The sequence below is a fragment of the Homalodisca vitripennis genome, chromosome 1 (genome assembly GCF_021130785.1).
Source record: "Homalodisca vitripennis isolate AUS2020 chromosome 1, UT_GWSS_2.1, whole genome shotgun sequence".
Taxonomy (NCBI): domain Eukaryota; kingdom Metazoa; phylum Arthropoda; class Insecta; order Hemiptera; family Cicadellidae; genus Homalodisca; species Homalodisca vitripennis.
Window position 1 is genome coordinate 118647524 of NC_060207.1, and position 26814 is coordinate 118674337.

At 31.7% G+C, this 26814-nt stretch overlaps 3 protein-coding genes across 3 annotated transcripts in view; 2 read left to right on the plus strand and 1 right to left on the minus strand.

Annotated features, from left to right (window-relative positions):
* Positions 1-1292: 1292 nt before the first annotated feature.
* On the plus strand, positions 1293-6571 carry LOC124352760. The gene is made up of 4 exons (XM_046802424.1): positions 1293-1429; positions 3920-4060; positions 5780-5887; positions 6484-6571. Exons 1-4 carry the CDS (start codon positions 1347-1349, stop codon positions 6569-6571), a joined length of 420 nt encoding a protein of 139 aa, XP_046658380.1. The 5' UTR covers positions 1293-1346.
* A 3327-nt stretch (positions 6572-9898) lies between these two features.
* On the plus strand, positions 9899-24173 carry LOC124370414 (proton-coupled amino acid transporter-like protein CG1139). The gene is made up of 9 exons (XM_046828701.1): positions 9899-10035; positions 11762-11869; positions 12459-12609; positions 14498-14619; positions 14720-14804; positions 16334-16612; positions 19497-19678; positions 19902-20077; positions 23775-24173. The coding sequence occupies exons 1-9, from the start codon at positions 9929-9931 to the stop codon at positions 24008-24010; spliced, it is 1446 nt and encodes a 481-aa protein (XP_046684657.1). The 5' UTR covers positions 9899-9928; the 3' UTR covers positions 24011-24173.
* Positions 24174-24771: 598 nt separating this feature from the next.
* LOC124370406 (probable ATP-dependent RNA helicase DDX43) overlaps positions 24772-26814 on the minus strand; it is a 43886-nt gene continuing 41843 nt past the window's right edge. The window contains exon 12 of the mRNA XM_046828693.1: positions 24772-26108. Within this exon, the coding sequence (XP_046684649.1) occupies positions 25971-26108 (138 nt within the window). The 3' untranslated portion in view covers positions 24772-25970. The remainder of the gene's footprint in view (positions 26109-26814) is intronic.

Consider the following 26814-nt stretch of genomic DNA (forward strand, 5'->3'; position numbering starts at 1 on the left):
CTGTATAAAAAATCCTTTCAACAATCTCTAATTCTTTTTTACAGAATAAAAATTTGATGAAGTAAAATTTGATGAAGTAAAATTTGTACCAGTCGATTAGTGTTGGAGAATAAATCCTGCTTCCACAGCTCGAAACTTAAATATAGAATTTAATCTTCTTCAAATAACAGTGTCCTTGAGACTCAAAACTGCTTCTAGCCCTCCTACTACCATGTACACTTTTGGTAAGAAGCCTCAATGACCTCTCTCAGAATGCACTTCAGTTGAACTATCGTGTTTTAAATTATCCTGTTCTAAAATCGATACCCTTTAAAGTGCATTTTTAAATAAGGTAACAACTAGAGATAACACTGTTTCTTGTAGAGAACCTGAAATAGTACGGGGATGGCGTGTTAAGCGTCGAGAAGTTTTTCCACAAGGTGAGAAGAATGCGTTGGAGCAAAATTGGACATATACAAATTTTAAAATTTTTGCTTTATTTTTAATTTGTGTTATTTTTTCACATGCCTTTTTCAACATCTTAAACACACAATTTTATAAAAGATTTTAGAGTAAAATATTACAAATTGTATATGTATAGTTGTGTAACAACGTTAGTTCTATAAGTGTACCAAATTTTCAGTTGTCTAAGTCAAGCGGTTCCTGAGAAAAGTACCTAGGTTAACATGTACAAATAATAATAAGATTAATCAACATGGTTCCTCAAAGGCAATTGCTAAGCCTAAATGTTAGGCTAGCCCACTCCTGCCCGCTTTGACTGGAGAGGCTGGTACAGAGCTGGCCTCCCCTTCTTCCAAGGAGACGTCATGACTGAGATTAATGCCCAAAATTCATCCTCATGAACAACAAACGGCCCAAGGGTAGGCCCTCGGCTAAGTCTTGCCCATCCTGTCACTCCGGAAGCAGCGCAGTCTTCAACCTCTTGTCCTAAGAGTATAAAAAAGATAATTTTTTGCTCATGAAATCTACATAAATTTAAGCGTCAGCTACAACTTTTTGCGGTGTATTATTTTATCGCACCTGTAGGAACCTGGGTGTTATAATAGAACAGTTCACCACATAAAAAATTCTGATTGTTTTCGGTCGTAGAAATTCTTGTATTATGTACAGCATTACGTAAATAGTTCTGGATTACCACTGTACCAATTAAAGACTTTTTTATGTATATGTTTTATATTATTTTTTCTGTCATAAGGTTTGTTTTTATTTATACAACTAACGAAAAAAGTGGTTCAAGCTTTTATATCAGCTGTGTGGGAAGACTAAATTATTTGTTTTGATAGTTTTCAGAATAAAAACACAAGTCTTATTAAGAAATTTTTAAAACTGCCAGTGTGTGTTTTGGAATGATATGTGTTGTCGAATTGGTGTTAATTTATTGGCCTATATTTGAAAAAAGTGGAATACAACTTGTTTACATAGTAATAAAGTGAGATATACATTTTATTAGCTGAATACTCTTCCAGTAAATACTCGTATGCGTCCTATAAGCTTTTAGTGATATTATTAGAGAGATCCACAAAGGTTTGTGAACCGTGTGGCGGTTCTAATCGGACATGCTGGTAGGTCGCTGAGTTCATATTTTCGTGACCGAGCAACCATTAAGATGCAAACGGCCATTTTGGGACTGCAAAAACTGTCCCAGAGTTAATGTTCTACATTATTTGAAATGTCGATGGAATTATTAGAGGGAAGTGCGACCTTATTATTACGAAATCATATATTAAAACTCTAAACTATGTAGATCTACAAATTTTCCAGGATTCAAATTTGTATGATAAATAAATATCCCACACAATATAAGGCATGGCTATACCATTGTAGGGCCATGTGACCATAATTGCGCCTCTGTAAAGGTGTATGAATAAAAAAAAATAAATGAATGAATTATACTGACGATATACGAATTATCCATTGCGATTCACAGATTGCATATGTAAATCCATGAAAGTCACACATGGATTTATCCAAAATGTCCTTTCAAAACGCATCCATATCATCAATTAAATCTTTTCTTTATAATATAATTAAATATTTTCTTTGTAAAGAGCACAAGGTAGTATTACTGAAGTGATGGATTTAATTTCCTATTCTCAACTTCTAAGCTAACTAAGATCCTATTCTAATGTAAAATTTCGTGCAAAATTATCTCTGCACGTGGAGGATATGACGGAGTGCGAAAGGAGCACCGACTTGTAAAATTAACTACTTTATAAATTGTATAAAGCTGCATGTTTTGACTTTGTTGTTACAATGTCGATATCTCACGAGTACGAGTACACATTTGAACTAGGCTTATCAAGAATTAGAACTACTTTGAGAAAGACTTATTTCAGAACTATTATAATATTGTCAGTACTCTATGGATATGGCAACAAAATACCAGACATAGTCATAAATAAACCCAATAACGTAACCCTGGTAAATTTAGGCATTATTTTTTTACTTGTACATATATAATATTAAAATTAAAATATTTCCAAGTAAGTACCCTGTCTCCCACTTGTTTCTTTGATAATGACTATTATATCCACAAGATTTAAATAGCTGCTTTAATAACATCAATTATGAAATCGTAACTGGATATTGTGATCCACCAAATAATTAGCCTAAATTGTTTGCACAGCAACAATCAAGTCAAACAATAGCAGTTGTTATCTCATTACTGGGAAAGATGGAATTATAGCCTCACAGAGATTTGACATCAATAAAAATCCATAAAAACAGTAGAATGTAACAGAAATAATTTTCTTGTTAGATTTAATACTCTCCAAAGTAAATTCCTGAATCAATACAAATAATTAAAGAAATTATATCTTTAATAGTAATAATCTATAGTAAAGAGCAGTAATTATGTCAATCTATTTATTTATTTTCATTTTATTTTTTTGTAATTTCTATAAGAAAACTGAAGGGGTAGTACGGACAATACATTTATACAAGAAAAGTCTTGTAATTTAAGAGACATTAATTAGTTATAAAATTGAGAATTTTTTAAATTTTTTGTCTAAAATTGTCTGTAGTGAAAAGAAAATGTGTTTCAAACAGCGTTGGCTCTAATTTTTATTTATAATCTATGCTTATTGAATCACAAGATGGAGTTTCCATTGAAATATATGTGTATTGAGCTCTTGGCTCTCACCGCCATTTGGTATAAAGAGTAGCAATGAATAAAATATTTTTCTCATTAAGTAATATCAGTGATATATTTGTTTTAATTGTTAAAATTTAGAAGAGATAGCCTGCCATTATATCACTATCTATAGATACTGTGAAGCAAGTTGTTACAAAATATATTTTCTTCAAAAGGAGGATCTGTCTGGTTAGCTATATATTCCCCGAGTTAGAGCAAAAAATCAATATCAATGTGTGTAATGTTTTTCTAGAAGTGACTTATTTTATATGTATTTCTAATTTATTATTTTTGTTCTCTTCAGTTGTTCAGTGCGTTTGTCACTAGTAGAATACAAACATTGACCCCTGCAGTGTGTTGCCAAAATAGTCCATTTTACGGTAAAAATGTAAATTTCACACCAAGTAATCTAGTACCGTATCTACAAATTCAGATTAATAGTAACTCTATGAAATAAATTAATCTTTGAAGCCTGAACTTGTAATTATACCATAGCTTCATTACAGGTTTGTGCATCATTTAAACAATAGCGCATCAGTGCACCCACAACAAAAACTAAATGGTTATTAATGGAAATAAATATGTTTTGAATTGTTGTAGTTAGAAAAATGGCTGATATTTTCCAATACATTTTAAATTCCACTTTTAACTATTACTCATAATGTTAATTATTCATATTAATGTTTAAAAACCAAATACTAGAATATGTATAATATTATAAAACCATGCTTTGATAATGCCCTAACACAGAATATAATTCTAATATGTATTTATTTTTACTTTCAGGTGTATAAAATCATTAAATTTTAACTTCTTAAGAAGATGGCTGAAGCAACTGAAGGATCGAGGGGTTTCTACATCTGAACCCTCTCCAGCAGTTACAACAACCCCAAAGAAGAGAAAAGGGCTTATTAGCCCGACTAGCAGGCATGTACACCCATTTTGGATTAAACTAATATCACTATAGTTTATGAATTTTTGTGACAAATCGCACATTGGTATTTTTTTAAAGACCCTCTTACTGTTTATGAGATGGTTTAGTTAATTTGTCGATGTATAATAACTGAACTCATCTGACACCTAGAAAAGATAGAACAGTTTCTTTCCATTTGTAAAACGAGAGGATTATTTCTTGTTCATAATCAAGGGGTTTCTAAAAGTCTGTAAAAATATCATAATGCATCAGCATACATTATATTCAAATGCAGTAAAACCATTTCGCACAGGCAAAAAATCAAATCATATTCTTACAATCTTCTTGGTCTATTAAGTATTCCGATCAATATCACCATCAATGAGCGTGTAGTTTGAATAGTTTTTTACTTTTACCATCTTGTTAATGTTTTTCACGTCCTAGACCTTTGCATCACACAGCAGAATTAATAGGAGACACTGCATGATGCATGCTCAAATTAGAGAAGAACCGGGTTGTATACCATTACGTTGTGCTTCATAAGAGATAGCCCAGTGTTTGTCAGAAAATATAGAAATAGTTTTTTGTTGCATATTATACAACTGCAATGTCATGATGTTAGCAGCATTATCCTCCTTATCCTGCAATTATTGTTGACAGGTTGACTGCCAATTCTGAATATCTATTACTCCAGCAATTATCATGACATTTTCTATGAAAAAACAAATACGCTTTGTACATCTAGAGGCTAAATGATTTTAAATACATTTTGATTGATTAATCTTTTAATACGAGTACATTAAAGGACTATTCAAAACCATGAATTAAATTAACTTCAATTTGTTCTACCAAACACTTAGATAACATCAGTCTGGTTCGTCTGACTCGAAAAACATCATATTTCTGACAGTGATAGCTAACCTGTTTTGTGCAATAGATTTTCTTGGGCATTTTGATATATCATATGTTCGGAAAATGTACATGGAAATTAGCTTTATTAACTGGTTTATTAATTGAATAGCGCTCCCCTTTTGTTAGATTTTACAGCCGATGTTATGGCATTCTGTACTGCTTTGAAAGTAATTAACTAGTAGTAACTAAGTTACTAACTTTGGTAGTAAGGCTTACACCATGGGTAGTAAGCTATAACACAATTAGAATTCAAATGAGAGTTTGAACAGTGTTATATGGAGCAAGTATCCTAAAGATTTACACAAGATAAAATCTTTTAGACAGTAGGGCTAAAACGTTTTATCTAGATGAAACAAGGTTTGGCAGCATCTTGACTTTCCGCAAGTGTTTGTAGAGTAATACTATAGAATGTTTAAAAGTTATTACTTAAGTACACTGTTAACCGAAACAAAGCAATATTTGGACATAAAGTTTGGTTTAGTTTCGAAACCTAATTTCCTTACAGTTGCTAATTTACAGTTTAAGTTTTTTTTTAAAGTAATAGAAAACTTTAAACTATGTAATGAAATGTGGTGCGAAAAATCATACAATTTCAATCAACATTGTAATTGTTATATAGGACTGGATCCATACGAAATGACATATTCTATGCAACATTACAATTGATTACAATTATTCTGCAGAGGGGTGGATGGTGCCTTCAACTTGCCGATATGCAAGGAAGGAGAGACCGTCTCGTGATTCGCCTACAGTTTATTCTTATTTTGATATATTTACTACATCTGTGCAACCATATGAAACTAATACATTCTTTGTTCCAGTTTTGTAGACTTCGTAGAATTGGATTCAGAATATTTCACCGAAGAAGGGATGCAGTACGCTCGGTTTTATAATCCATATATCAGCAGAAAAATCAAGAAACCTATCTCGTAATTTTTTTTTACTGATAATTCGATTTTTAATGTTTTGATTACAATTATATGTATTGGATTAACAGTATAATCTAAATATAAAAGAGCATAAAATATAATATAATAAATACCCTTACTTTCTGATATTCTCTTGTAGAAAACCCCTTTAAATTCAGTAATATAGCATACACATTGACTCTATTAAACCAATAAACAATGATTAAAAGGAAACATTTTTGTTCACTCCGACGTTTTAATGTAATAAACGAAAGATCAGCATTTATTTAACTTGTTACATTGGCTATAGTGTTATATGGTGCGATGGTGACATCTATCATTCTAATTGATCTTAACACTTTTTTATTGCATGATGGCTATCAATATCCTTGGCTTGCTTGGGGTTAAGTATTGAACTTCAGTACATAGGTACTGAAGTTCAATTTGGTATATAAATAGAAACATATTCTAAAGCTTGTAAAACAGTGGCTTATACACTGCACTAAATCAAAGTTCATTAGAATCCTGAAATAATATAAATTGTTTTTATATCAATAATCAGTACTAATTATTATGTACGAGATTAAAATATAACTAAACTATATGTACTTTTACAGGGATACTGACACGATAATCCACATGCTCAAGGGGAGTGTAGGTGCGGGCATTCTTGCAATGCCCATAGCTTTTCCAACGCAGGGATAGGCATTGGTTTGGTTGGCACCCCTCTAATTGCAACACTGGTCCATTTATGCAATAGAGACTTTGGTACGTGGTTCGCACTACAATACAATAATACACAAAATTTCAACATTTCAACTTTGGACATAAGATTACCTGTATTTCAGCTTTTTTCCTGTTTCTGATCATTTTTTTCAAAGCTTAAAGTTTGTTTTTTAGTGATGGTGGTAACAGGACTTTCAGAACACTTTTCAACATTACACAAAACAAAAAGTCAACACACATTTTGAGATTTTCTTCTGAGGTGGGTAACTTACCCTAAGTAAAGAATACAAACAAGGTCAAAGTGAACAAATCAACTATGCATTATGACACACTGAACAATAAATCACCAGGAACATGTGTCAACTTTTGTATAATAAATCTGAGACATGTAGTTAACATATGAGAGGATCACACCCGCTGCAGTTTTGTTGCACATTTCAGAATTTGTAACATTTTTGTAACCAAAGATATTAGCATCTTGGGTTCTTGTATTTTCTCTTCTCATATGTTTTCTTCACAAAAGCTTGACACCTGTTATGCTTTTTCTCAGTTTGCTTTTAAAATAATCAAAATTTTGTTGTTTCACCCTGTTCTACTATATTCCATGATATAAAATTTTAATTTATGAATTCAATCAAACACTTATAATAAATTTAAGTTCAATTTTGTATGACATGCTTTTAGACACTGTTTTAAGCACAAAGATATGTTTTTTATTATTTGCTTAAAAAAGTACATGTGACTATTTTGTTCACACAAGATTTTGTGTTACTTTTAATATCTTTTATACACTGTACAGAGTGTTATATGCAGAATATAGTAGTATATCCTGAGTGAAAGTTATTGTAACTAATTACAAGAGTTTTTTTTTAGAAGATTTAGCATTGAAGGAAAATCACAAATAACAGCTATGTATAATAGCTATCACAAACTGCAATCCTGCGATCCCTCCTGTGGGGCAAATAACATTGTAATGCCAGCTAGAAAAAGACACCTCTTACCAAAACTATGCACCCCCCAAAAATTAAATACTACATAAAGGGGTCCCAGAGTTAATGTTCTACATTATTTGAAATGTCGAGGGAATTATTAGAGGGACGTGCGACCTAATTATTACGAAATCATATATTAAAACTCTAAACTATGTAGATCTACAAATTTTCCAGGATTAAAATTTGTATGATAAATAAATATCCCACACAGTATAAGGAATGGCTGTACCATTGTAGGGCCATGTGTCCATAATTGCGCCTCTGTAAAGGTGTATGAATAAAAAAAATAAATGAATGAATTATACTGACGATATACGAATTATCCATTGCGATTCACAGATTGCATATGTAATCCATGAAAGTCACACATGGATTTATCCAAAATGTCCTTTCAAACGCATCCATATCATCAATTAAATCTTTTCTTTATAATATAATTGAATATTTTCTTTGTAAAGAGCACAAGGTAGTATTACTGGAGTGATGGATTTAATTTCCTATTCTCAACTTCTAAGCTAACTAAGATCCTATTCTAATGTAAATTTCGTGCAAAATTATCTCTGCACGTGGAGGATATGACGGAGTGTGAAAGGAGCACCGACTTGTAAAATTAACTACTTTATAAATTGTATAAAGCTGCATGTTTTGACTTTGTTGTTACAATGTCGATATCTCACGAGTACACATTTGAACTAGGCTTATCAAGAATTAGAACTACTTTGAGAAAGACTTATTTCAGAACTATTATAATATTGTCAGTACTCTATGGATATGGCAACAAAATACCAGACATATTCATAAATAAACCCAATACGTAACCCTGGTAAATTTAGGCATTATTTTTACTTGTACATATATAATATTAAAATTAAAATATTTCCAAGTAAGTACCCTGTCTCGCACTTGTTTCTTTGATAATGACTATTATATCCACAAGATTTAAATAGCTGCTTTAATAACATCAATTATGAAATCGTAACTGGATATTGTGATCCACCAAATAATTAGCCTAATTGTTTGCACAGCAACAATCAAGTCAAACAATGGCAGTTGTTATCTCATTACGTGGGAAAGATGGAATTATAGCCTCACAGAGATTTGACATCAATAAAAATCATAAAAACAGTAGAATGTAACAGAAATAATTTTCTTGTTAGATTTAATACTCTCCAAAGTAAATTCCTGAATCAATACAAATAATTAAAGAAATTATATCTTTAATAGTAATAATCTATAGTAAGAGCAGTAATTATGTCAATCTATTTATTTATTTTCATTTTATTTTTTTGTAATTTCTATAAGAAAACTGAAGGGGTAGTACGGACAATACATTTATACAAGAAAAGTCTTGTAATTTAAGAGACATTAATTAGTTATAAAATTGAGAATTTTTTTAAATTTTTGTCTAAAATTGTCTGTAGTGAAAAGAAAATGTGTTTCAAACAGCGTTGGCTCTAATTTTTATTTATAATCTATGCTTATTGAATCACAAGATGGAGTTTCCATTGAAATATATGTGTATTGAGCTCTTGGCTCTCACCGCCATTTGGTAGAAAGAGTAGCAATGAATAAAATATTTTCTCATTAAGTAATATCAGTGATATATTTTGTTTTAATTGTTAAAATTTAGAAGAGATAGCCTGCCATTATATCACTGTCTATAGATACAGTGAATCAAGTTGTTACAAAATATATTTTCTTCGAAAGGAGGATCTGTCTGGTTAGCTATATATTCCCCGAGTTAGAGCAAAAATCAATATCAGTGTGTGTAATATTTTTCTAGAAGTGACTTATTTTATATGTATTTCTAATTATTTTGTTCTCTTCAGTTGTTCGTGTGTTTATCACTAGTGGAATACAAACATTGACCCCTGCAGTGTGTTGCCAAAATAAAGTCATTTTACGGTAAAAATGTAAATTTCACACCAAGTAATCTAGTATCTACAAATTCAGATTAATAGTAACTATGAAATAAATTAATCTTTGAAGCCTGAACTTGTAATTATACCATAGCTTCATTACAGGTTTGTGCATCATTTAAACAATAGCGCATCAGTGCACTCACAACAAAACTAAATGGTTATTAATGGAAATAAATATGTTTTGAATTGTTGTAGTTAGAAAATGGCTGATATTTTCCAATACATTTTAAATTCCATTTTTAACTATTACTCATAATGTTAATTATTCATATTAATGTTAAAAACCAAATACTAGAATACGGTATGTATAATATTATAAACCATGCTTTGATAATGCCCTGACACAGAATAGTATTCTAATATGTATTTATTTTACATACTTTCAGGTGTATAAAATCATTAAATTTTAACTTCTTAAGAAGATGGCTGAAGCAACTGAAGGGATCGAGGGGGTTTCTACATCTGAACCCTCTCCAGCAGTTACAACAACCCCAAAGAAGAGAAAAGGGCTTATTAGCCCGACTAGCAGGCATGTACACCCATTTTGGATTAAACTAATATCACTATAGTTTATGAATTTTTGTGACAAATCGCACATTGGTATTTTTTAAAGACCCTCTTACTGTTTATGAGATGGTTTAGTTAATTTGTCGATATATAATAACTGAACTCATCTGACACCTAGAAAGATAGAACAGTTTCTTTCCCTTTGTAAAACGAGAGGATTATTTCTTGTTCATAATCAAGGGGTTTCTAAAAGTCTGTAAAAATATCATAATGCATCAGCATACATTATATTCAAATGCAGTAAAACCATTTCGCACAGGCAAAAATCAAATCATATTCTTACAATCTTCTTGGTCTATTAAGTATTCCGATCAATATCACCATCAATGAGCGTGTAGTTTGAATAGTTTTTACTTTTACCATCTTGTTAATGTTTTTCACGTCCTAGACCTTTGCATCACACAGCAGAATTAATAGGAGACACTGCATGATGCATGCTCAAATTAGAGAAGAACCGGGTTGTTTACCATTACGTTGTGCTTCATAAGAGATAGCCCAGTGTTTGTCAGAAAATATAGAAATAGTTTTTTGTTGCATATTATACAACTGCATGTCATGATGTTAGCAGCATTATCCTCCTTATCCTGCAATTATTGTTGACAGGTTGACTGCCAATTCTGAATATCTATTACTCCAGCAATTATCATGACATTTTCTATGAAAAACAAATACGCTTTGTACATCTAGAGGCTAAATGATTTTAAATACATTTTGATTGATTAATCTTTTAATACGAGTACATTAAAGGACTATTCAAAACCATTAATTAAATTAACTTCAATTTGTTCTACCAAACACTTAGATAACATCAGTCTGGTTCGTCTGACTCGAAAAACATCATATTTCTGACAGTGATAGCTAACCTGTTTTGTGCAATAGATTTTCTTGGGCATTTTGATATATCATATGTTCGGAAAATGTACATGGAAATTAGTTTTATTAACCGGTTTATTAATTGAATAGCGCTCCCCTTTTGTTAGATTTTACAGCCGATGTATGGCATTCTGTACTGCTTTGAAAGTAATTAACTAGTAGTAACTAAGTTACTAACTTTGGTAGTAAGGCTTACACCATGGGTAGTAAGCTATAACACAATTAGAATTCAAATGAGAGTTTGAACAGTGTTATATGGAGCAAGTATCCTAAAGATTTACACGAGATAAAATTTTTTAGAGACAGTAGGGCTAAAACGTTTTATCTAGATGAAACAAGGTTTGGCAGCATCTTGACTTTCCGCAAGTGTTTGTAGAGTAATACTATAGATGTTTAAAAGTTATTACTTAAGTACACTGTTAACCGAAACAAAGCAATATTTGGACATAAAGTTTGGTTTAGTTTCGAAACCTAATTTCCTTACAGTTGCTAATTTACAGTTTAAGTTTTTTTTAAAGTAAAAGAAAACTTTAAACTATGTAATGAAATGTGGTGCGAAAAATCATACAATTTCAATCAACATTGTAATTGTTATATAGGACTGGATCCATACGAAAACTGGATTCACAAATGACATATTCTATGCAACATTACAATTGATTACAATTATTCTGCAGAGGGGTGGATGGTGCCTTCAACTTGCCGATATGCAAGGAAGGAGAGACCGTCTCGTGATTCGCCTACAGTTTATTCTTATTTTGATATATTTACTACATCTGTGCAACCATATGAAACTAATACATTTTTTGTTCCAGTTTTGTAGACTTCGTAGAATTGGATTCAGAATATTTCACCGAAGAAGGGATGCAGTACGCTCGGTTTTATAATCCATATATCAGCAGAAAAATCAAGAAACCTATCTCGTAATTTTTTTTACTGATAATTCGATTTTAATGTTTTGATTACAATTATATGTATTGGATTAACAGTATAATCTAAATATAAAAGAGCATAAATATAATATAATAAATACCCTTACTTTCTGATATTCTCTTGTAGAAAACCCTTTAATTCAGTAATATAGCATACACATTGACTCTATTAAACCAATAAACAATGATTAAAAGGAAACATTTTGTTCACTCCGACGTTTTAATGTAATAAACGAAAGATCAGCATTTATTTAACTTGTTACATTGGCTATAGTGTTATATGGTGCGATGGTGACATCTATCATTCTAATTGATCTTAACACTTTTTTATTGCATGATGGCTATCAATATCCTTGGCTTGCTTGGGGTTAAGTATTGAACTTCAGTACATAGGTACTGAAGTTCAATTTGGTATATAAATAGAAACATATTCTAAAGCTTGTAAAACAGTGGCTTATACACTGCACTAAACCAAAGTCCATTAGAATCCTGAAATAATATAATTGTTTTTATATCAATAATCAGTACTAATTATTATGTACGAGATTAAAATATAACTAAACTATATGTACTTTTACAGGGATACTGACACGATAATCCACATGCTCAAGGGGAGTGTAGGTGCGGGCATTCTTGCAATGCCCATAGCTTTTTCCAACGCAGGGATAGGCATTGGTTTGGTTGGAACCCCTCTAATTGCAACACTGGTCATTTATGCAATAGAGACTTTGGTACGTGTTCACACTACAATACAGTATAATACACAAAATTCAACATTTCAACTTTGGACATAAGATTACCTGTATTTCAGCTTTTTCCTGTTTCTGATCATTTTTTTCAAAGCTTAAAGTTTGTTTTTAGTGATGGTGGTAACATGACTTTCAGACACTTTTCAACATTACACAAAACAAAAAGAGTCAACACACATTTTGAGATTTTCTTCTGAGGTGGATAACTTACCCTAAGTAAAGAATACAAACAAGGTCAAAGTGAACAAATCAACTATGCATTATGACACACTGAACAATAAATCACCAGGAACGTGTGTCAACTTCTGTATAATAAATCTGAGACATGTAGTTAATATATGAGAGGATCACACCCGCTGCAGTTTGTTGCACATTTCAGAATTTGTAACATTTTTGTAACCAAAGATATTAGCATCTTGGGTTCTTGTATTTTCTCTTCTCATATGTTTCTTCACAAAAGCTTCACACCTGTTATGCTTTTTCTCAGTTTGCTTTTAAAATAATCAAAATTTTGTTGTTTCCACCCTGTTCTACTATATTCCATGATATAAATTTTAATTTATGAATTCAATCAAATACTTATAATAAATTTAAGATCAATTTTGTATGACATGCTTTTAGACACTGTTTTAAGCACAAAGATATGTTTTATTTATTTGCTTAAAAAAGTACATGGGACTATTTTGTTCACACAAGATTTTGTGTTACTTTTAATATCTTTTATACACTGTACAGAGTGCTATATGCAGAATATAGTAGTATATCCTGAGTGAAAGTTATTGTAATTAATTACAAGAGTTTTTTTAGAAGATTTAACATCGAAGGAAAATCACAAATAACAGTTATGTATAATATCTATCACAAACTGCATTCCTGCGATCCCTCCTGTGGGGCAAATAACATTGTAATGCCAGCTAGAAAAAGACACCTCTTACCAAAACTATGCACCCCCCAAAAATTAAATACTACACAAAGGGATAAGCTGGGCACGTCAAAAAGTCTTACTAAAAGATATCATGAAATGAAAAATTCTTTATTTATACAGGCAAAGTTAGGGCCGCATGGCGCTTTCTTGCACTTAACCTGTGACAACGTAAAATTTAAAACATTAAATAAATATTACCTTAAGAAAAAAAATTATAATAATAAAATAAAGAAATAATTACATTTAAACAATATGGTGAAATTAGTATAATATATTATTAATATTAATTGATATCATGCATACGCAGGTGTTGATATGCACAAGACATTGGCATTGTTCCTACAGATTATTATGTTATTGCTTTATTTGCCCATAACTTTTGCTAGAAACATCGCAGAGGTTTTATTCGTATCACTGTTTTTTTTTTTTTTTTTTTCTTAAATATGTTGACCTTTAAAATTACAAGATAGGAGTCACAAGATACGAGTTGCAATTTGAAAATTTAAAGTTACCCCCTTCTACCCCCCTTTAAGAAGGGGAGGGGAAAGTTTGTTTATACTTCAAAAAATCAAAAAAAGTATTTTAATAAGTATGGTGAAGATTGTACATTGATATCTCAATCTGTTTGGAATATATCCAGGTGTATCTTGACAATTTACAATCTTTATACTCTTGAAGAAAGTATAGCTTCATTTATAAAATAAGATAAGGAATTTAACAATAATGTGATAATCATAGAGCAATGAATTGAAACCAAAAAACAATCCATTACTCTATTTGATCTGGTTTGCTATAGGTAAAGTGTAAGAGAAGACATTTAAATTCTAACTTTGCCTCTATAATAAAAAGACATTTTTCATTTAATTTATAAAAGTGTTTAATGCATATTTGTATCTATGTGCATTATTGCATGTTCTTGAAAGATTTACCAATATTTTGTTGTAGTTGACAATGCAGTATATCCAGTGCCAAAGGTTACGTGTCCCGTTTCTTACAATGGCTCGGTCGATGAAGATAGGGCTCCTGAACGGACCCCAACCTCTCCAAAAACTGGCCTGGCTAGCTCCGTGAGTCATCTTATATATGCGTATTTGAAAATTACTCAGTATTTGAAAAAACTTAATAAGAGGTTATGCTATACTTAATATACATGATTTCTCTTTCCAGTTCCATTGTGGATTTTTTTCTTGTCGCTTATCAGTTGGGAATCTGCACAGCCTATGTTATATTCATTGCAAAAACACTTAAAAGTGTAAGTTTATAGTTGAACTGTTGATGTATTAAGTTATTATTAATATTATTTATGTTTTATAGCTACACTATTCTTAGTAACATGTAACTGCTATAAATTTACTTAAGTTCATACTGTTTATAATAGAAAACAATTTAGAAAATACAGTTTTCTGTTTTCCATCTATAATTTTATCTGCTCGAACTCTGTGTCCAGTGAATACAACACGAATTAAGTAAAGGTAAAATTTATAAGGATAAAGGATTGCGGCCGCCTTAGCCGAGAACGCATTGTACAACCACTATGAGGAGGCTGTTCCGTATATATGGGGCACTATCTCAGTCACTCATCTTTGGAAAAAAAGGCTTTCTATGTTTCAGCATTTTCCAGTCAAAGCGGAGGGCAGAAAGGTTAAGTTTACATTCACAAAAAGCTTTATGTGAGCTCTACCCAAATGAACCACCTGTAATAAACTAAATATATTGATCAAGTTATCCTGGTGTCCCTCTATCCCAATATATCGAATAGCTCAACATTCATGATTAGTGATGTAATGTATCTGTTGTGCTCATATGTAAATGACAACATTAATTTTATACTGATCCCAGTGTACGTTCTACTGGAAGATCTTAAACTTTCCAGAAGTTTGAACCTTCCAGGAGAAAATATCAGATTGTTGATACGTATCGATTTTGTAATCATCGACTCTTAGTAAATGTACTTAATGTACAGTGATCAGTCGAGCTAAGAAAAACAATCTTATTCGATTTGATTACAAAATCGCTACATTTCATTGTAATTTGAGTGTAAAGTTTATAAATAAAGCATTAAGTTATTCTTACATTTGTATTATGTACCATAGTACAACATGAGACTTCCAATAGTCAATAGTTGAAATCTATTTTTCAAATGTTTATGAGTTTCTGGCCCCAATAGCTTTCAAATCCACAAGTTCAGTTATATATATATATATATATATATTCTTCACCTGCAAGAACCAAATCTTTACTAACTTGGGATGCAATTGTAATCAAGGATGTATTTAAAAGTGAATATAAATTAAGGACAAATTTGTTACTAATGTAGATCTATTGTTCCTTAGCAAATGCTATCGCTTACAACAGTTATGAACAAGGGTGTGCTATCAGCTTTGTAATAGTCTGAAACCACTATTGAGCTCCAATATTGGTAATATCATTGGGCTGTGGAAATATATTTGTTATAATGCCAAATTCATTTTTTTCAACACCCCAGAAAAGACTTAGATATCTAAAAAGGGCCCAATGACATATGAGATGGAAGCATATGTCAGGTTGCTTACAATAAACTAGTTCCATGTATACACACAAACGCACGTGCACACGCGCACACACACACACACACACACACACACACATAAAATAGCTGGATTAAGGAACCATTACTATTAGTCCTGGTAATAATCAGATACTGTACGACTTCAAACATGTACCCATATGCTAGATTTAGAGAAATAATGCTTCACAGTCTGTAAAAACTTTCCAACTTAAAACTGAATTTGTCTTTTGAAGGTAGCAGAGCCTCGGATCGTGGAGAATCTGAACCTTAATATTTATCTCCTGATGGTCTTCATTCCAGTAGTTTTGATCAACTACATTCGAGATTTGAAGAAACTGACCTTAGTTTCACTCATGGCAAATATTCTCACGATACTTGCGTTCAGCTCTTGCTTCTACTACATCTTTGGTGTTGGACCATTCAGGTACAATGATACCAACTTAGTGTCCTCAATAACCACATGGCCACTCTTCATCGGCACCAACATGTTTGCTCTGAACACGATTGGAGTGGTAAGAGTTCATTACCTTTTTCTTATTAAATACAGACTTTTGCACATTGAATGTGGTGTTGGGAAAGAGAATATAAAAGTACAATTTGATTTATTTGAAGACTACGATATAAGCTAGATTGTGAAGTTTCTTGTGCAACATTGTTCAAGTATCAATACTTTTTAAGTATACGAACTTATAAATTATTTATAAGCAGCAAAAAAATATGTAACTTGTGTATTTACTACTAACATAATGTACGTTTTTGTATGATTTATATGTTTATATTATGTACTTGTGTAGTAATAATTTAAAGGTATAATAATAATGTGATTTTAACCTGGTTTTACTTCATACAAAACCAAACATAGGTGAACTTAATTGAGCATGTTATTGTTATTCAACTTCTGCTAATATTAACCAACCATCTCAATTTTACCTGAACTCAGCAAAATCTTTGAGAAGCTTTACTTGGAGAGACCTTTCAGGTTTCCCAAAAAACAAAGTTTTTGACAGTAAATCTAGATTTAGTCACAAAACGACCAATGGTGCTATCACATAATTTGTTGCTCCAGTTATAAAAGGCATAGAAAGGCAACAACAGGTGCTAAGCGGTTTTAGTAAAAAATTTAAAGCTTTTGACCACAACCAAATTTGCAAAACAAATTTGAGGATTGTGGCATGCATGACGTCCTTAATAGTTAGCTAAAATCCTACCTATTTGAAAAAAGCTAGGGTATCCAAGTTTCTAACTCATATTCTCCAAATTGGCTACAGAGCCCTCAATTACCTATTTTACTTAGTAGGCCTAATACTTTTTTTAATTCTATGTGAAAGATGTTGGCTCTGATTTTCAAATAAAATATCATTTAGTTTGCTGATGAAAACTCACTATTTTAGTTCTGTGTGTTCTCAAGGTCTTTAACTCATCTCGTACACCAATATAAATAATTCTTGTACATAACATTCAAAAGTAACAACTTGAATACAATCCATTTAAAAGCCATTTTATATAATAATCGTTTGGATAATATCATGGTAAATTAGATCATTGTTGTAGGGAAGATGCCAACTTCTTGAGAATATACCTCATCAGAGGTTTGACCTCAACTGATCACACCTCAATGTGTCTGAGAGTATTATCTGGCTAATTTGTTCAGTGCAAAATCCAGAAATCTTGTGTCTGAAAAATAGATGATTCAATGGATACATTAATTTGTCTTCATCAATCCTACTGCACCAAATTATGGGGAGGAAAAGTATTATCAAACTTTGAAAGAAATTTTGTCTTCAAGAAGAGCTAATCAGTATAGTTCCATGTTAAATTAAAGATGAGAGTTGTGTAAGGAGGAGACATTCGACACACTGCAGTTGCTTATCTTTTATATATCCCAAGCAGCCCTGTACTGTTGATATCTTAGACAGACAGTTTAACAGTACAATACGGCTAGGAACAGATTTTAAATCGCTCAGCACCAGGTTATACTCGTAGCTTCAAACGTATGTTCATGAAGCCCGCCTATAAAGGCAAGTACAATGTTGATTAATGTCTCAAAAATTACCAAACCAGTAAAAATTCTACACACCATTGAAAATCTGTCTAGTGTTTCTGCTTTTTGTTCAGTTGGTAAATTCCAAAATTATCAGTAATCATGATGTAATTTCAGAATTATAACCATTCTATCTTAATTTGTACTAGCATATTATATGCTAACATTCTACTTTTGTGTATAAAATGAACATTTTCTTACAGCAATAAAGGAAATTTTATTTAATACCAATAAATCATTAACAAAACCAAGTCAAAATAGAATATTTGGATAATATTAAAAAAATGTATTACTTAGGTTTATTTGAAACAAATTAAATTAATGCAATATCATAAAATTGACTTATGCGTTTATATTCAGACTTTATTGAAGAACACATTTATTGTTAATTAGAACATTTATTGATTATTTTATAGTAATCAAGTCCAGAATTTAAAGATTTAGTGTGATTAAAATCATGATAAAGATTATCTTCTGCAAATGTTAATAAAACATAAACCATGTTTAAAGCAGAAATTCTGATTAAAACTTAGCAATTTATAATGAAAGTAAAAATGTTTGGACTTTGATTATTCAAATTATAAACACACATATTTCTAGATGTATAATTATTTCAGGATTTAAAAAATCATTTTTACTATTATTTGTTCCTTTATTTTTATCTGAATGATGGATTACCAGAAAATTAAAACAATACTGAAAATATTAATGTAGAATTAAAAATATTCATCCAATAAATAAACATAATTTAAAAGAAGCAAATTATAAATGTTTTATATTGATTATAACTTTTTGTTTAGAAAAAATTCAATTTCAAGTAAGCAAAGATCTCAACATGCTATAATTAGTACTCTATACTGAGTGATCATAAGTAGTCCAAAAAACAGCAAACGTGGTGGCAGCCACAGTTTATTATAAATGTTAAATTCATTGATAATTTTATTCAATTCATATTTTTAAATATCTAAGTAGAAAGCATAATTAATTAATTAAATATTTATCAAACATTTTTAGCTACCTAACATTACACATATGTTACAAATTTATTTTTTTAAATATATGTAAGTGGATTATACTTTGACTTGAAATTTGAACCATATTGAAAATTTATCTCGTAATGGGTCTTCAAAACTATAAAATGATGATTCTATTTTAAAAACAAAAATTGAATCACTCCTCCCAATGATAAAAAATTTTGTTAGAAGTTTTCATTCATGTTCCCATGACTTTTTATTAAGTTAGTAAAATCCAATTAATAATAACATTACAAAAGGTAAAAGTATTTCAATTATCTATTTATTGGTATGTATTTTTATTGAACTGATGCTGTAACACAGCTTTCTTGTATGTTACAGTTGATTGTATTAGAACATAACATGGAAAAGCCTCAGCATTTTCTGGGCACCAAAGGGATTTTCCCTTTGGGTCTTATGATTGTAGCGGCTTTATACGCTGTAGTTGGGTTCTTCGGTTACGTCAAATATGGTAATGCTGGAGTTCGAGAGACCATATTTGCTTCTTTACCTAAGGATGAGTGGTAAGTTAAAACATTAAAAACCTAAACATTCTTCAAACTTTACAAACATTTATTGAAGGAAGTATGTGGCTTCAGACTATACTAGCTATCTATGACCCATATTGAAACTCCATTGCCTCTTACAGAAAAAAGTGATCACTATATAATGTTTACTTATTTAAGCTATCCCAGCCAAAACGTCTTATAATTTTCTGTCCAAAGTCTAAAGTTCAACAAACTGTAGGTTGTCATTGACTGCTGAAGGAATATACGGCATCTGTATCTACGGCACTCATCCCCTCCAGTGCTATGTTGCTCTCGAAATCCTCTGGGGCAACTATATTGTTAAATATATCAAGAACCCCGAAAGAGAGTTTATTGTAGAGTACATCCTTCGAACTGTCTGCGTCATAATCACTTGTGAGTATCTGCTTGTTTGTGGTTACTGTAGTTGTGTAAATTCCCCTAAGAATATTACATGGTGTTAACTTCTGTTATCCCAGCTATTAAACAGATACAAGAATTTTTATATTTTATGAAATAGTCCTGCCTGCTGTCGGAAGAAGTAGGTAGATTTTGTGACTGAATTTATTCTTGTGGGATTTACATGTATGTACTTAATATCTTAAAACCGTTCAGGAAAAATAAATTGTTAGTTACAAAATGCTTTTGAAATCTTAAAATCATTTCAGAACACTTTGTTTTTTCTCTGGGTTTATAAATAATAGAATTTTAAAGTTTGAATGGTTGCCATATTGAAACAATATAGCTACCAAGCCGAGATACTTATAAGTTCAAATTTGTGTAACACGTTTCATCTTCTTTGACCTTTTTATGGGACAGTTATCCTTTAAAAATGAGATTCAGGGGTATATCTTTAATCAGGCCCACAGAAAAATTGCTCAAAACAAATATATGAATTTACATGTATGAATATCACAGATGACTGATGGGAGCAACATTCTTTTTTTATTTATAGTTGGAAATCCTCCCAGTACGTTTACCTCCCAACAATCTATGGTTGACAATGTGTACCCACCTAGACTCCAGTAAGATTAAGAGCTTTTGTTCAGTAGTATATCATTTTTTAAATTTGGGGATAAGTCCAATAGATTTAGGAAGAAGAAAACATATATCAATGGAAACAATTGTTCTCAGTGATACACAACAGATTTGGCCTTCTTTCAGATTGCTTATTACTTCACGAAGAGATTTTGAATTTTAAAAGAAGTGTTTTCCAAATGTGAAGAGCTCTTCAGATAAGTACATTGTAAACTGGACCTTGATGTAGTCTTGAAGGCGGATTAGCCAGAGGGGTTGGCACCCTCCTACTAAACATTAACTACATAGTTACTAGGTTTAACTCATTCAATGCTGGTCTATGCTGTGATTTTGAGTACTCTCTCACACACTACACGCAAAGGCAGCCAAAATCATTGCTAAGTGATAACATAACTTATTTTAAAATAACACTAGGCTATTTTCAACAAATTAACTGAGATTAATGGTAACTCTATTAACAGTAACAGTAATTCTATTTTTGTTTTGTATGGACTAAAAGTTTCATATTATAGTTTCGTTAAAATTGTGAATTAATAATTTTACACTTTGATGTTTAATTTCTGATCATGATTTTTTATCACATGGTTTCTGAACACATAATAGTTACTGTATGATTGTCAAAATTCCTTGATGAGAGTTTACACAGTAAATGATTCTTAGTGTTGTTATTGCTAAGAGAAGATCTTTCGGCTAACCAGCCTGGTTCCACAAGAATGTACATTAAACTACCTTCTTTTTCTTCTAAGGAGTGGCTTATTGCATGCACGTAAGCCTCAAGGGCCTTTGCACCCCAGAAGTATACCATGAGGTCAACCAGTTTACGGTTTCAACAGTTATATAAACTGCCGAAAAAAACCGATTGGCTCCTCCTGGAGAAATTCATCACCCTTGCTTGGCCAGACTACTAAAGGCGGCGTGTAGCATTCCCTTACAATTATAAGATAGTCAAAGAGCCGGTGTTCATCAATTTCCCCCTGCTTGTCACAAATTCTACAAAGCGGATCCTCCCGGAAAATGCAGACTCTGTGAAGATGCTTCCTCAGATGACCATGTCCCATTAGACCCACAAGGCAAGAAGACACTAATATACTTAAGAAGAGAAAGTTAGACTCCACTCTGGGGGAAGGCAACTGTAGGACCATTCTGCTCATTCTCAGACCCGAATGCAGCTCTATCTTCTATCATGTTTAGTGTGAACCCACTTCGAGGCAGTACCAGAGGATTTACACCTACAAATACTACAGAATGGTTGAGGCCCCATCAAGTTGGGCGCAGAACCCAAGTTGATAGCGCATCAGCTCTTCCGTTCCCAGAGACCCCCAAATGACCAGGATCCCAACAGTCACATTAATTAAGTTACAAACACTCTAAGCTCACATCTTCTGAGAGCTCCCCGAGTCCATAAGGACTCTGCTGGGATTTTTGTTAACTTCCGTAAGCTCTCAACATCTAGGCTCTCTCTCTGGCACCTCTCAGTGTCTGGCAGCTATCAGCCTCTAGATCCTCCCAGCTCCTGGCAAGTCTGGACTTAAGAAACCCATGGCCTCTGGCAGCTCCCTACCTTTGGTGGTTCCTGGCCTCTAGGACCTCATAGCAAACCCCAGCGATGCTAACCCAACTTCTAGCAGGCCTTGGCCTCTGGGAACTCTTAGTCTCCAGTCCTCTCACACCTCTCGGTCTGGGAGCCCCACCTCCTTAGCTAAGGGCTCAACTTAGATATTATTTGTTCCATACAATATATACATTTTTTCTAAAAAGCCATATAAGCAAGATGTTTAGAGTAACTGTACATATTATGAATTTGATGCGAGGACTCTATCCAAGTGCTGCTGAACAAGCATCCTTTTCATATTAAACGTTCATGTTAATTATGGTTAAAATGCATCCAAGCAGAAGGAGTCTATAGTATTTCTATACAGAACGTTTTTGGCCTGGGAGCTCCACCTCCTTGGTTCAAGACATTTACAAACTGTCCTTGGTTACTACTTCACCTATAATATATTCATATCATTTTTGTTAAAATCCATCCAATCAAAAAATATTCAGAGAATTATACACATTATGAACGTTACCCTTGGATTCCACTCTTGTCTCAAAAGGGTGCTGAACATCCACCCTTAGGCAACACTTTTATAGAATGATACGACAATTTTTGTCAAATATTTTTTTGCAAGTTGTCTACAGTAGTTGTACATAAAATGGTTTTGCCCTGGAAACTCCACCTCCTTTGCTCCTAAGTTGTTTATGTACTGTAGCTCCTTAGTTATTACTTGTCCTATAGAACATTCATGTTGAATTTTGTTAAAATCCATCAAACTACAAATAAGTGTATACCAAAAGCACTCAGACCTCTTGTCTCAAGAGCATTGGATAATCATTCTAATCATTCCTATAAAAAAACTCATGCCAATTTTGCCTGAAATCCATCCAACCACAATGTGTATGTAATAGTTGTATGGAAAAAGACCCTCAGTCCAATTGAGCCAACAATTCACTTGTAGAACACTCACATCAAGTTTTATTATATGTTATAAATTACAGCCACAATCGTGATGATACATAAAAACATTTTGTTTACATTTACACACTGCAATAGGTAGATTAAAACAAGAAAAGTATTTTTAGCTTTCAGAATAATTGTTTCAAAGTCTAGTAAACTAAATCAATATTTATTTATGCATAAATCCAAACAAATATATTTTTTACTTCCAGATATATTTAGCTTAGAAAGAAAAAAAAATTCGCTCAATAGATTGTTTTTACAAGGGCAGATCCATACTTTATTATGTGGAAGTATTACACAATTCCAGTGATCTCTTAAGGGTCTGTAGGTATGGAATATCGATCCTCCAAAATATTGGGAAGTCTGGGTGATCTCACAGGCAATTTTTGAAAGCTTAGCACCTTAAAATTGATTTTATGCAATAGCGTTAAGGTTTTAAAAATGACTTCTTTGTGCAAATTGCAAGATTGGCTCTATATCAATAGGGGCAACTGCTCTTCCACCTCTCTCGGAATCTGTCATCGACTTTTTATACATTTTGTTGTATGACAGTTGTGGGAGCTGCACTGATTCCTCACATTGACATCATGATCTCCCTGGTGGGGGCCTTCTGTCTCTCTACCCTAGGCATGATCTGTCCATTCCTGCTGGAGCTGTGCACTCTGTGGCCCGACCAGCTCGGCTGCTGCTACTACATCATCATCAAGGACATCACACTCATCGTCATGGGTTTTGGTGTTCTCATCCTCGGAACGTATGTCTCATTGTACACCTTAATCATCGATTAACCTTTCTACATTTTTAATTTTGAAAAAGTCTGTCTAGAAAAATAACTGAAAAAATCTAAAAAACCTAGAAACTTTTACAAAAGTTTTGTTTTCAACATTTGATAATTATGATCATGTTAAAATTTCGATTGACATTTATATAATAAACATAGGAACTGTAAAACGTCCCTGTTTATTCTCTTCATGTTACATAATACATTTTTACATCATTAAAATTCTATTTAATACTATTTTTTTCGCACAGTTCATAGGATCTAATTAGTTGTTGATAAGAAATATATTACGATGAAATATGCCATGTGGATAAATTTTCAATATTCTGAACAAAATGTAAAAATGCATTGGATGTTCAAATAATATGTAATTATATTTTGTCATTGTTAGTAACTTCAATCAGTCTTTAGCCTGTGGGACTAAGACAAAACACAGTGTAATACAAATATAAATATTTCATAAAACTTATTGTTCCTATTTATTATGTTGATTCCTACTGCAAATTTGACTTTAAAAATTAATTGATTACAATACAGCTATTTTGCATGTTTTATTTTTTGAACACATAAACAAGGTCGCAATCGTATTTGGGCCAATTTAAAAACAATCCCAAGCAGAACAATACTAAGATATGAAAATTATATAAAGTATTAAATTTATATTTGCAGAAGACTATATTGTACAAAGTACCGAAGGTAGAGAGCCTCAATCTTGTTTACCCAGTAAAGAATGTTTACTAAATTTTCAGGATATACAAATCATAACGCTTTCACAGACTTTTGTATATTTAAATTTTTAACAAGAAACTTTACATTGCTTCTGGAGGTGCTAGAAATTGGATGATATTATTGTAAATTAAATGTTTACCATTAATTATTCTTTCGTGGTAAAACTATTTATTATGTACTTGTACTTAAAAGAAACAATTATGCGCTTAAAACTTGTCTAATCATAAAAAATAAACAAATTGTAAGCTTACAAAACACTAAAAGTTGATTAAAATTCTCACTTTGACAAAAATTATAAGCATTTGCATTATTAAGGTCACATAATATTATATACATATATATGTATACATATATATATATATTGTACATACAAATACTGAGTATATAAATGTAATATTACAAAAATATATTCTTAACATAAAAAAAAATAACACACACCTCAGTATATACCATAACGAAAATGCAATTAATTGTTTCAATCATATTTATTTTACGTTTGAGATTTAAAAGGCACCAGATATCTTGGTGAACACGGAAGGACTAACTATTACAGTAAGAGTAAATGCAACAGGAAGCTCTTTATAATGCCCTTGGATCTAGAACAAGGCATCTATCAATGCATAATAAGTCACATGTTAATTCAATTCAAATGTAATTAATCATTAAACATTTTAATTGATTACTAATATTAATGTAACTGATTAAGCTCATAGAAAATTAAATATTTAATCAAAACATAAGAATAGTTTCTGAAATAATTTCAAATGATTTTTGGTTGGATGATAAAACTTTTAGTTTTTAGACTGATAAACCATTGCCAAACTTTAGGGAATCTTCTAAAGTTTATATAACATAATATTTTTCAGTCTACAATTCTAATTAAGATATAAAACTCTTCTAAATGTTTTAAATGTCCAAATTTAACATAAATATAAAATTTTAGTTATCTAAAATATTACAGTTTGGCTTCTTCAAGAATACTGATGCTAAATATGATTTGGTTAGTTACTCTTAATACTACATGCAATTATTAAAAAATACATAAAATAAGTATAAAACATATGATATAAATTAAACAATACTTTATTTATGTCATAATGATAAACGGACACTGTACAAAAATAATAATGACAGTATGTAAAAACTAACATACAACTCTTAAAATAATATAAAAATTAATAACACAAAACTTTTATCACAGTTCGGAACTGTAGTTACGCGTAATATAGATTAATTGACTACCAACGTCTTCCTCTGCCTCCCCCACCCCCTCCCCTTCCGCCCCTACCACCCCTTCTATTGTCACGATCTTGATCCTTCCTCTCCTTCATGGCCTCAAACCTGTCAGCCATCTGGTACAGCTCCTCAGGAACAATCTGGAATTTTAAAAAATCTAAATAAAATTGACCTTTAGTGAAAGTAAACATTATGGACTACTTTCCAATACAGCTGAGATCTTCAGAAATCATTGTTTCCCTCATAGCTAAGTCACCTGATTTCCCCTCTCACATACATTGCTTTTCCTCAGTAAACAATTCTTTCCCTAGGCAGAGGTGGTTGACTGATGGTGGTTAGTCAACGAATGTATACCTATTGTGACCTGTATTCTGTAGTTAAGTTTTGATGATTAGTGTTGTGTTTAGTTTTTTATTAACTGCATGTTTTGAAGTTAGTGAAGTTGACACACAACATGGTGGTTGTAATTCCTGACTTCTGTGTGTCACAACGCTCTGGTATGATTTGTTTATTTTCAATCTAGTTTTTAATTGTCTTAGGTTAGTTATTTACTTGAAGAAGATTGCAGATCTTGAAACATAGTGTTACTTTTTTGTATCACTGAATGATGGAAAATGTCTGGAAAAATCTTGTTTCCTTCACAATCCTTTCATTGTCAAAAACTAACTTCAAACAAAGAAAGTTTAACACCTATTATTGCCTGTCTATATTCTCTTTGTAAGTCTTCATATGTTGCTGAAGCTCAATGCTGGTAGTATCCTCCAGTCAGTGACTTTAAAAAGAAAAGCCTATCCCTCATGAAAGACAATTCATTATTGAACCAAAATTTTTATTTGAGCAACATTT